Here is a 12,283-nt window from a genome sequence, read left to right on the forward strand (position 1 = left end):
ACCCCAAATTGCAATCTTCTTCCAATAAAAATACATCTTAAAATACGTGTTTAGATGCGCATTGTATGCTGGTCAGAACGAAATTGTGGTGAAACAAAGTTGAACGCCAATTCTTACTTTCTTTCTTTTTCTTTTTATCAATTGGACGTCTTGCATGTCAAAGTTTAAGATGTGAATATAGTGTAAACTCCTTTCTTTTAATCATACAATTTGTATTTTAAAATGAGTTAATGATCCTTTAGAGATAAATGTCAATTTAATACATCGTGTTAGAATAGTTAACTTCGTGCCACACGAAGGTTCTCTTCTACTTTTATAATGAATTATTTTATAATCACCTACTACATGTCAGTTTCTTATTAGAGATGTCCCCTTTAGCGAAAGAGGAATGATACATCCCAATTTAGGGCCAACTTTTTTCTTATTTTTTAATTTAAAAAAAATAACAAAATTAAAAATTAAATAAGTTTTTGAAGCATTAATTTTTATTTTGGTCCTTCTTTTATTTGGTATTTTTTTTTAAATAAAAATTGTATTTTTATTCATAATTATGACCAATTTTTTTTTAACTTTTGGGCCTTAGGCTCTAAAGCTTTCCAAATTAATAGTGTGGGATTGGGTCTATGGTTCAACATATTGAATTAGTGGACTATTTTCATTGTATCTCTTTCCCTCATTTGTCACCTTTTCCTTTGTTTTTCATTTACATTTTCATCCTCCGACAAATTCTACATAAACAATATATATATGAACATCGACTTTTTAAAAAATGGCTGTTAATTTGGGGGCTTTTATATATATATATATATATATATATAAGCCCCCAAATTAACAGCAATTTTTTAAAAAGTCAATGTTCAAAAAGTGTTAAAGTAGCCTATCAAACTATCAAAGTGTGTCAAAAAGGCCACATATTTTTTTATATTCCAATAATACCCTTATTCATTTAAAAACTAAAATAAAAAACTAAAAATTTAATTTTTTTTTTAAACAAAAAGAAAAAAGGAAAAAGGAAAGGGATAGCTTTCCATTTTTTTTTTTTTTTTTTTTTTAAAGTTCAATGTATATATATTTTATTAAGAATGACACGTGTCGTCATTTTTATTGGTTTTGACGTCACATTTGACAGAATTCGTCACATTTTTTAATGAAATTTGACTACATGGACTAAATTGTTTTTTTAGAATATCTCTGGAACCTTTGATTTTATTTTCATATGATATGAAGCAATTTATAATTTAGGCCAAATACAATGACTAATTATTTATTTATTCCTTTTTTTTTGTATTTATTCGCCTATTGTTTTTTTTTTAATTTTTTAATTGTTTAATTTTTTAATTTTTTTTTAAAAGAATAAGGGTATTATAGGAATATAAAAAAATAAGTGGTCTTTTTTTATACATTTTGGTAGTTTGATAAACTACTTTAGTACTTTTTAAATATTTTGAAACTCTATTGCAAACAACTATTAGTTTGTAGAGCTTTTTTATATTTTTCCTTTTATATTATTATATATAAGGGTAGGCGGTTAGCAGTTATTAACCGCTTTTTCCTATCCCTAAAACCACTAACCGCCCCGCCCCACCCTAGGCTAACGTTATAAATAGTTAGCAGTTGCAGGGCGGTTATAACAGCCCCGTTTGTATACCCCTATTAAAAATATAAAGAAAATTGTCTTGGTGGGACGGATGGCTCCTACTAAAGCCCATGGCTAAACGGGTCAAATATGAGAGAAAGTTTTAAAGCCAGATCCGAATGTAATCCTATTCGAAAACGGCGCGGAAAACTCTAGAGACTTCCAAATCCAAATAGTAGACGGAATACATGGAACCGCCTTTCTTACTTTCACTTCGCCTCTATATATTTATCGCCAAACCCAATAACACCATCCACGACAAACCCTTTTAGCCTCCCAGCAAATCCCAACAATTAATCCAGGTTGTCAGCAATGGCCATCCTAGAAGAAGTTGAACAACTTCAACAATCTTCCTCCTTCACTTTCAATGCGGTTCTTGATCCTTCAAACCCTCTTGGGTTCATAGAATCTGCTTTCAACTTTGTCTCTCAAAACTCCAATTTGTTCAAGACAGAGTCTGCCGAAAAACAAATCATGTCGTCGGTTCTTTCAATAAAGGAAAGAATCGAGGCTGAAGAGGCGGCCGAGAAGAAGAAGCGTTTGAAACAACAAGCCGAGAAGAAGGCCGCTTATGAGAAAGAACAAGAGAAGCAGAAGGAGAAGGAGAAAAAACTTGTTCCAAACACAGGAAACGGCCTGGATATGGAAAATTATTCGTGGGGTCAGTCCCTTCAAGAGGTCACCATCAACGTTACAATCCCTCCCGGAACAAAATCCAGCGCCCTTTTGTGCGACATAAAGACGAATTATTTGAAGATTGGGCTCAAGGGTCAGCCGCCAATTATCGACGGTGAGCTATATAAGCCGGTGAAAGTTAACGATTGCTTTTGGAGTTTAGAAGATCGGAGGGAAATTTCTGTTCAGATGAGCAAGAGAGACAAGACAGAGTGGTGGAAGTCTTTGTTGAAGGGCGGTCCGGAGATTGATACCCAAAAAGTAGAACCGGAGCCGAGCAAGTTGTCTGACTTGGACATTGAAACTCGTTCTGCCGTGGAGAAGATGATGTTTGATCAGAGGCAGAAGCAGTTGGGGCGTCCGACCAGCGATGATATCCAAAAGGAAGAGCTGCTGAAGCAATTCAAGGCTCAGAATCCAACCATGATGGACTTCTCCAATATGGGTTTTTGAGGTTGGAAATGTTTGGTTGCTGTTTTTATCGCTTAGTCTCGGATCCTGTTGAGCTACATCATGCAATGTCATGGATGTTTTTGCTATATTTTACCATATATTCGATTTTTGGATCAGCAGGGTTATATATATATATATTAGAGTATCTCTAAATGCTCAACTTTTATTATACTCATATACAACTAGAGATATGACAATCTTTATAAACTGATTTTTGCTATCATATTATTTGAAAATCATAGTAAACAAGAACATCGCTAGCTTTATAAAGCATCCTCTCATGCGGCCAAAGCCATAGCCAAGTAGAAAGCCAGACAATAAATAAATTTTACATCCATGTTGTTCCACAAATCCTATCCTAAGGAATTGTCTCTATTTGTTCCTCATAAATCATAATACATGCCCATGTCAAAGTCCTAAGTTCATAAGGCGTGGTCCCCAAGAGATAGCTCAATCGGCTAGGGATCACGTCTTACAAAGCGGAGGTCAATAGTTTGAATCCTCTCCCCCCTATTGTGTAGACATGTCAAAAAAAGAAAAAATTCCTAACATACAATTCTTGAATAGAGAAATTGGATTCAAGTTCAAAAAAATATGGGTTAAATACTTTATTACTACTTGGGTTTACAGCTTTTTATTTTTTTTCCTTATTTTTTTCCCACTCAAAAACGGTCATTACCTAAATTACAAGAAAAGACCAACTTAATACTTCTGTTAGGTTCTGTCACACGTGTTATCATATCAAAATGCTATGTGTCCTACAAATTTAAAAAAAAAAAAAAAAAAAACCTAAAAAAATAAAATAAAAATTGAAAAATTCATGGGGCATAGTTTTATTATTATTTTTTTAGGATATGTAACATTTCTTTGTGACAACATGTGGCATTCCGTTAGTTTGTGCTAACGAAACTTAACAGAATTACTAAATTGGTATTTTCCCACAAGTCAAGTACTATTTATGACCATTTTTTGTGGAAAAAAATAAAAAACTGCAAATCCAAGTACTAATAAAGTATTTAACCCAACAAAATAAAAAGAAAAAGATATTAGATTGTGTATTGTGTTAGAGTTTAAAAAAGAAAAAGAAATGAGAGAGATTGAGAATAGTGTGGCTGAGCATAAGAATTCATATGGATTATGATTTTCAGCCGTTCCAACTTCCCTAGTAGACAATAATTTATTTCACTTCAATTTCGTTCTCAACTCGAGTATGATTTTCAATTAAGAATTATGTTCTAATTATTGAGAATATGCAACTTTATATTTCCCGCCATGTGGGATTTTTGTGCATGTGACAATTTTTTAATATTTCCTGCCCCGTGGGATTTTCATGTATTTTTAAGAGTGTTTTGTGTTTGAAAATATTTTTATTTTGAGAAGAGAAAACAAAAGAACAAAAACAAAGTTTAACTTCTATTAAATAACCATATAATTAAAGAGCTCATTACATTAGAAAGAACAGAGAGAAGAACCCTACTTTGATCATATGAATTTTCAAAACTAATAATAATAGAAGTACAACTTTTTACATGAAGAAAGGACTAAGCTGATAAATTTTGCATGCTAAGTGCAGATCTGTCTATTTCCTCAAAAAAAAAAAAAAAAAAAAAAAAAAAAAATTCTTGCTATTTATCATTCTTTTCCTAAATAAATAAACATGAAATATTAAGTGGATTCAATCAAACAGGATTCTGCTGCTATAACAAACAGATAAACCTGATAGCAACTACACAGGTTAACATCAGATAAACAGATTTAAGGAATAAACTCTTTACAATAGCAAGCATGCAACTTTTCAAAGAAGTCATTGATTAACAAAAGAGTTTGTTTAGAGTCAACTGGCCAAACCTTGGATGCAGTATACAAAAACCATCAGGAGGTAACTTTTTGTAATGACCCAAAACAAGGAAAGGTGCCCAAAATAACAACCTCAGACCAAAAACTGGTCATTCTAAGGTTCTAAAGCATCCAAGTATCTAACATTGAACAAATTCAGCAGCTTTCCTCAGACAAAGAGTAAAAATCCGACCCCAGATCACTAATTTCTTCCACCAAAAAGAGAGGTTTTACTTCTTCTCGTAGCTCGAATTTTGCACACCTGTAAAGTTGTGTTAGAAAAACATAAGAGGCCCTGATCCTATGTAAAATAAACTAAAACAAAAAACATTATTCTTTAACAGATTAGTTTAAGAGCACTAGAACCAACACTCTCATGACGTGGATATTGCCACCTGGATCTGTGCATGCACCTGCACCTGTGGTTGGGCGATTCGACTTAGAGCCTTCAACAGGAGCTCGTACAGGCCTCTCGCCGTGATAAATCCAGTATTTGTATTGGGGCCGCATTCCTTTTCCTCCAGTCAAGTGGTCGTATACTAAACCCGGCGGGTGTCGCCTGTTAAGGCGACATGTCTTACACGGACAATAAATTAATCTATCTGGAGTTGTACAGTTCTGAATTGCGAAGTCCACGAACGATCTACACCCGTCTCTGTATTCCTTCGTACCCCTGGACTTCGTCATCCAACTCTTGTCCATAACGTTACTACGTAAATTAGGAACAAATATATAAGAATTATCCTAAACACATACACGTCATGCATTGGTATAGCTCATAGGGACCCTAAAAAGGAATAATTAAAACTAGTTTAGTTTTTTTTAATTTACATGTACATAATGTAAGGTTGAAAAACGTGTATATATATATATATTATCATAAACTTAAATGCACTTGGTAACTAGGGGACCCTAAATTAAAAACATATAGTTAGGTTACTTGTTTTTTTTTTTTTTTTTTTTATAAGTTTTTTAAATTTTCCTAACAATTACATAAGCTAAATTTGCAAAACCTAATAAACTAAATGAAGATTAGTCCAAATTAAATGCACTTGGTAGCTAGGGGACCCTAAATTTAAAAAATATAGCTGTGTTACTTTTATTTATTTTTAATAAGTTTTTAAAATTTTTCTAATAATTACATAAGCTAAATTTGCAAAACCTAATGAATTAAATTAAGACTAGTCCAAATTAAATGCACTTTGTTGCTAGGGGACCCTAAATTTAAAAAATATAGCTATGTTAAGCCAACCTTTTTCCCAAATGAAGCCTGCAGTCCATCAGCTGCTTTGCTAATTCCTATCGATCAACTGAGTACCCAAACCTATGTTCCCCATGTCTCCACAGTAAACCTCCACCAATGCAACAATGTTCCTGAACCCTCTGTCATAGTCAACAGAGTTTTAATTTATTGTCTAGTATTTCAAGCCCCTAGCCCAACTATATCAATTCCCTTGTACTTCAATCTCGACCATATTGGAGATGGTCATTTCCAGCTTAAAGGTAACTTCTACTAAGCATTTTGATTTATAATTTTCAATGGGTATAAATATAAAATCCTCTTTACTGAGGCAAAAAAGAAATTCGTGAGAGCTACTCCACCTTCACACAATCATGATAACTTCATACCCCACAAGCACTTAGTTTACCTTTCTAAAGTTAACTTTCCTGTCAATGCTACGAAGTTGAAAAATGCATATTATATAATTATAGATGCAATTTTTAAACCAAGAAAAGTATAATGAGACAGAAAAGCAACAGTTGGTTTTATTGCATACAAAATCAGAAAACAAAATGCACCTTAAAGTTTAATATGTCATGTAATTATGATCTTGATTAGTGCATGGTAACTTCATTCAATAAATCAATCAGGAGTTAAAGTAGATATGTTATGCAAAACAGCAAAATTTACCTTGATTTGACATTCAGCACCTCTACATTGTCTCCCATCACAGCATCCTTGATCGAACTGAAACTTGGAATACAAACAGCAACCTCAAAGTTTGATTCACTTCCACGAACCTTAAAATACTTGTGTTCTTTTCTTGTTGGATCATAATAAAGCAGGCAGTTGCGAGCATGGTACATCAGTATTGCTCCATTCTTAAACTTTCTCAATGGATGATATAAACCTTGAGGCCATCGTTCTTCATTCTCAGTATCAATAGAAAACACTTTAGTCCAAGATTCTGGGACACCATACTCCTTCATCACCCATATGCCAATACAGCCAAACTCAGAAGCATCACATATGAAGAGATGATCATTTAAAACACCCATGCTTATGAGATCTTTATCCTCCCCATCATGACTGTTATACGTATATGGGGGAGCTGGCATTAATTGGAATTGCTCATTATAAACGTCAAAAGAAACAATGGAATCTGCCTTCCGAAACTCAGGACGAAACCAATTAACTGCTCCGTTCAGGTAGGTGGGAAATTTTATTCCATACAGCATGAAGGTAGCGGATTCCACCCTTCTCCACGATCTAGTCCCAAGCGTGTGTATCTCAGCCACCTTATCTTCATACTCTTTCCTGCCTCTAATGGGATTACAAATCTGCCGAGTTAAAATTCTTATCACCTTATATTGTTTAGCTCTTGGACTAAAGCCCATAACAGAATCAATCTTCTCTCTAGGTTTCTCAACCTTGCTTGCTCCTGGAAGTTTGATAAATTCTCCAGTCATTGGATTGCATACAACAACAGGGTTATTTTGTTTTGGTTCAGACAAGCAAAGCAACCCTTCACACATGTTCACTATGCTAAACTTGTGGTCTTTGAGGTCTTTTGAGGCAATAAAACACTTCTTTGTTTCTCCCCCTTTAGGATTAAGCTTCTCACTGGCATCATCTTTGCTGTTGAGTACCATCTTGGCATCACGTAGTGGAAGCTTGACTTTGGTGTCAAGTTTCATGTTTACACGAAGGTCATGGCCCAAATCGAAATTTTCATGTTCAAGCTCAAGGAGGTGGATGTTTCTTGAAACAAGTTTAGGATCATTGGTTCGAATCATGAGACAAGCACGTGCCTTTCTAGAGTACAACTTGGCAAATTGGGAACTGGAGATACGCCTGCGCCAAGGTTTGCACACGCACCTGCAAATGAGAATTGTCTTCAAGGGAATTTGAAGCAGAATTGTGAGAAAGATGGGTTCTGGGAGATCTTCCCAGCCTCGAATTTCTTCATGGGCAAGTTCCTCTGCTTCCTTGTCACCATGTTGGGCATCAGAGGCCGTTGAAGTTATTTTTCTTTTCATTGCTATTACATACCAACATATGTCGGAGATAAGTGTTACAATAATAATTAAATAGTTAAATTCATCTTTCTATCGGCTTAAACTTTTGAGACAAGTAATAATTTAACCCTAAATAGATAGCAAATTACACCAAGAGTTTTTATATTATCCACCCAAATATAGACTAATGCATTAATCAACGACCTTAACTCAGAAACCAACTTTCCGCACCCATTTGTTTCAGTTTCTCAATTGCCTTTATTTTGAGTCTGGAAGATAAATCAGGCAAGTAGGCCCCATAAGAGACCTCTCACAATAACTCATCAAGAAGTGTGGGAAAACATTGAAGAATTGTTTAGGTGTAAACCATTTTAGGCCTTAAGAAGTTATTTTCCTTTGCGATCTAAAAATATTTTCAAGTTGACCAATATTTTACGCCGTGCCAAACACAGAAGAAACCCTTTCCAAAAAATATTTTACGCTAAACAAATAAGGCCAAAAACTTAATCCAATTAACCCTGAGATCAACTCGACTAAAAATCAGCTCATTTACACAGAAATAACTTAACTAGGTCCACTAGTAAATCAATCCCATGAATTAAAAAACTTGATTTGTACTTTGCATGAATTTCCCATTTCTTGAATCATGGAAGTAACAGCAAGAAACTGGAACAGAGCAGCAGAAACCAAAAATCGACTTTAAACAATTCAATATATCACAAACCCCACCTAATCATCACTTTGGTTGTCAAAAAACAAATTATAGAATACCATAAAAGAGAAAAGATAAACTCGGAACCCCAGTAACCAAGTTCCAAGTTCTCTTCTTCTATGATACATTTTCTCAGCAACCAGACAGAACATACCAGTACATTTAGAAAACAACGAAAAAGATTGACCTATTTACTACTTTCCCCTCTTTTTTCTGCCGAAAGGGAAATTAATTTCAAGTGCATTTAGAAAAAATTAATGTTAGACATTTTCATTGCCTTCTATTTCAACTTCAAAACAGCCAAATAAATTTGAGAAAAAACGGAACTAAAGAAACTGGGGTTTAGTATTATATTATTATCTTAAACTGCAGCCTTCAGCTGACTTTAACATCGGCCATGGCCCATAATAATGCAAAAGAATTAGATGGGCCAAAAACATTGCTTTAATTAGTACAACCATGCCTGATTGAATATATATAATGGCAAATGGGTTGCGAAAAGATAAACAAGAGAAAATACCTTAGTGAGAAACCTGTCACAGAGAAAGTGAGATGCCGAAAACGATGGTTTGCTTTTGGGGTGCGGGTACCTATGTCCGATTGCAATAGATAAGCGGGAAAGTTGGCGCGGCAAACTAAGGCGCCAACTTGTACTTGCCAGTTGCCCCCCAAAAAAAAGCTTAAAAGAGTAGTTACTAAAATTTAATAGTGATGTATCCTAAGTTTAATAGTAATCGTAAAAGTTATATGGATTTAAAAAAAATGGGTTAAGTATCTTTTGCTTTACACAATTTAACAACTTTATTTTTTGTCATTTTAGTTTCATTTTGTATTATAGATGGTACCTCAATAATGGTTAAAATCGAAAATGGTACTTCCGTTCAAAAATTGACGAAAATTCACACCAACACCCCTAAAATATTGACACGTGTCAATAAACATTAAATTTAATTATTTTTTTTATAAAAAAAAAAGTTGGAAAAGGGGTGGCCAGCAACTCCCATTTTGCCTTAAGGGGTGGCCGGTCACCCACATTTTGCCTTAAGAGGTGGCCGGCCGAACAACCCCAAGGGTCTTTGGGGTGGTTCAGCCACCCCCATTTTGCAAGTTGGGGGTGGCCGAATCCAAACCCAAGGCTGTTGGGGGTGGCTTGGCTACTCCCGTTTGCCCTGGAGCCACCCTTTTTTAGTATTTTATATTTATTTTTAATTTAATTTTTTAATGTTTTTAATCATTTTAGTTTTTAAAATTTTTATTTTTTAATTATGTATATGGACATATGTCAACTTTTTAGGGGTGTTGACGTAAATTTTCGTCAATTTTTGGACGTAATTTAAATGGAGATACCATCTTCGTTTTTAACCATTATTGAGGTACCATCTGCGATACAAAATAAAACTGAGGAGGTAAAAAATAAAGTTGTTAAACCAAAAGGGCCAAAAAAATATTTAACAAAAAAAAAAAAAAGTCATACTTATTGCAATACTTTTATATTTTTGAATCAATACTATTTATTTAGTATTATTTCCAACTAAAATGATGTGACAATAAAAATTGGAATAAATTTTTTTAACAAATGTTAATTCAAAGGTAGACTAACACTTTCAAGTCTTCATCTTAATAATAAGTCATAATTAAGAATATTGTCCACCGCCCCTATGGCATAAAAAAGAGCAAGAGATCCACTACAATATCATAGGCCCTTTATTGTTCATGCTATCAAATTAGACACTTTATTAGGAATTGGTGTTAAAATGATTAGAAGAAAAGTGAAATCCATAATATTATTGAAAAAATAAAATTACAAATTTGAATTAAAAAAAAAAAAAAAAAACTCAAGAATTCGACCAACCCAAGATGAAAAAAGGTAGGCAAACCACCCAGTTGGGATCTACATACAGTCTTCTTTCTCTTTTCTAAGTCTACATGCAATCTTCTTTATTTTCCACGTGTGCTATATCTTTATCTTCTTTTTTAATCAATTATTATCTAATATGCACAATCCTAAATCAACCACAATTATATTAAATATATAATTAATCCGAAATCAGACGTCTAAAAGGACTTCATCTTCCTTTCCCTCTATAAATACTCGCCATCCCCACTACAATAAACCCATTACACAGAGATGGCCAGAGTCACAATATCTGTAAACTAGAGAATCTATCTGGGAGTAGGAGGTACATGGGTAATTTGCGGAGCTTGCTATGAGGGAGTTCGAAAGATAATCGATCCTCAGGCAAGTGAAAGTGTAGCGATTAGCGGTTATTAACTGTTTTTTAGAAATACCGTTATGTTTTAGACAGTTAACAATTTTTTAAAACTGCTTAAAAAACAATTATAAGGTTATAAACAGTTAGGAGTTGCGGGCCATTATAACCGCCCTTTGTACACCACCATTAAAAATAGTTTTTCAAAATATAAAGAAAATTGTCTTGGTGATGGTGGGATTGGGTTGGCTCCATACAAGACTGGTGGGTTCAAACCCAGTCCGACTAAAGCCCATGGCTAAACGGGTCAAATATGAGAGAAAGTTTTAAAGCCGGATCCGAATGTAATCCTATTCGAAAACGGCGCAGAAAACTCTAGAGACTTCCAAATCCAAAATAGTGTAACCGCCTTTCTTACTTCACTTCCCAACGCCTCTCTCTCTCTCTCTCTATATATATAGCAAAGCAAATCCCCCTCCACGACAAATCCTTTTAACTTCCCAGCAATCCCTGCAAATTAATTGTTAGCCATGATCAGCATCTCCGATTACCAAGAAGATCAACAATCTTCCTCCTTCACTTTCAATGCGGTTCTTGATCCATCAAACCCTCTCGGGTTCTTGGAATCTGCTTTCAACTTTGTCTCTCAGAATTCCAATCTGTTCGAGACAGAGTCTGCCGAGAAACAAATCATGTCATTGGCTCATTCAATCAAGGAAAGAATCGAGGCTGAAGAGGCGGCTGAGAAGAAGAAGCGTTTGAAACAACAAGCCAAGAAGAAGGCCGCTTATGAGAAAGAACAAGAGAAGCAGAAGAAACTTGTTCCAAACACAGGAAACGGCATGGATATGAAGAATTATTCGTGGGGTCAGTCTCTTCAAGAGGTCACCATCAACGTTCCAATCCCTCCCGGAACAAAATCCAGCGCCGTTTTGTGCGACATAAAGACGAATTATTTGAAGATTGGGCTTAAGGGTCAGCCACCAATTATCGACGGGGAGCTATATAAGGCGGTGATAGTTAACGAAAGTTTTTGGAGTTTGGAAGATCGGAGGGAAATTTCTGTTCAGATGAGCAAGAGAGATCAGACAGAGTGGTGGAAGTCTTTGTTGAAGGGCCGTCTGGAGATTGATACCCAGAAAGTGGAGCCGACCAAGTTGTCTGACTTGGACATTGAAACTCGTACTGCCGTGGGGAAGATGGTGTTCGATCTGAGACAAAAACAGTTGGGACGTCCGACCAGCGATGAGATCCAAAAGTAAGAGCTGCAGAAGCAATTCATGGCTCAGAATCCAACCATGATGGACTTCTCCAATATGGGTTTTTGAGGTTGGAAATATTTGGTTGCTGTTTTTATCGCTTAGTCTCGGATCCTGTTGAGCTACATCATGCAATGTCATGGATGTTTTTGCTATATTTTACCATATATTCAATTTTTGATTCACAATAGTAAATCTTCAATTTTTAGCAATATTTTACTATATATATTCAAGTTTTGGATCAGCACCAATATACTTCTTA

The 12,283-nt window shown here is 34.8% G+C and overlaps 3 protein-coding genes across 3 annotated transcripts; 2 read left to right on the forward strand and 1 right to left on the reverse strand.

Moving 5' to 3' along the window:
* The first annotated feature begins 1,948 nt into the window (after positions 1-1,948).
* Positions 1,949-2,764, forward strand: LOC132173401 (protein BOBBER 1-like). Its single transcript, XM_059584896.1, has one exon. The coding sequence runs from the start codon at positions 1,949-1,951 to the stop codon at positions 2,762-2,764; it is 816 nt and encodes a 271-aa protein (XP_059440879.1).
* Positions 2,765-4,561: 1,797 nt separating this feature from the next.
* On the reverse strand, positions 4,562-7,861 carry LOC132173402 (F-box protein At3g07870-like). Its single transcript, XM_059584897.1, has 3 exons — positions 6,513-7,861; positions 4,971-5,309; positions 4,562-4,862 (listed from the first exon to the last, which is right to left on the reverse strand). The coding sequence occupies exons 1-3, from the start codon at positions 7,859-7,861 to the stop codon at positions 4,757-4,759; spliced, it is 1,794 nt and encodes a 597-aa protein (XP_059440880.1). The 3' UTR covers positions 4,562-4,756.
* A 3,431-nt stretch (positions 7,862-11,292) lies between these two features.
* On the forward strand, positions 11,293-12,024 carry LOC132173310 (protein BOBBER 1-like). The gene has a single exon (XM_059584767.1). The coding sequence runs from the start codon at positions 11,293-11,295 to the stop codon at positions 12,022-12,024; it is 732 nt and encodes a 243-aa protein (XP_059440750.1).
* The last annotated feature ends 259 nt before the right edge of the window (positions 12,025-12,283 follow it).

The sequence above is a fragment of the Corylus avellana genome, chromosome ca3, assembly GCF_901000735.1.
Source record: "Corylus avellana chromosome ca3, CavTom2PMs-1.0".
NCBI lineage: Eukaryota > Viridiplantae > Streptophyta > Magnoliopsida > Fagales > Betulaceae > Corylus > Corylus avellana.

Excerpts from the sequence above, each read along its gene's own strand:
- LOC132173401 (XM_059584896.1), top strand. The coding sequence starts at position 1,949 with ATGGCCATCCTAGAAGAAGTTGAACAACTTCAACAATCTTCCTCCTTC.
- LOC132173402 (XM_059584897.1), bottom strand. The coding sequence starts at position 7,861 with ATGAAAAGAAAAATAACTTCAACGGCCTCTGATGCCCAACATGGTGAC. Across the intron at positions 5,310-6,512 it reads GTGCTGAATGTCAAATCAAG|TAACGTTATGGACAAGAGTT; the intron begins GTAAATTTTGCT and ends TAATTTACGTAG. Across the intron at positions 4,863-4,970 it reads AATATCCACGTCATGAGAGT|GTGTGCAAAATTCGAGCTAC; the intron begins GTTGGTTCTAGT and ends ACAACTTTACAG.
- LOC132173310 (XM_059584767.1), top strand. The coding sequence starts at position 11,293 with ATGATCAGCATCTCCGATTACCAAGAAGATCAACAATCTTCCTCCTTC.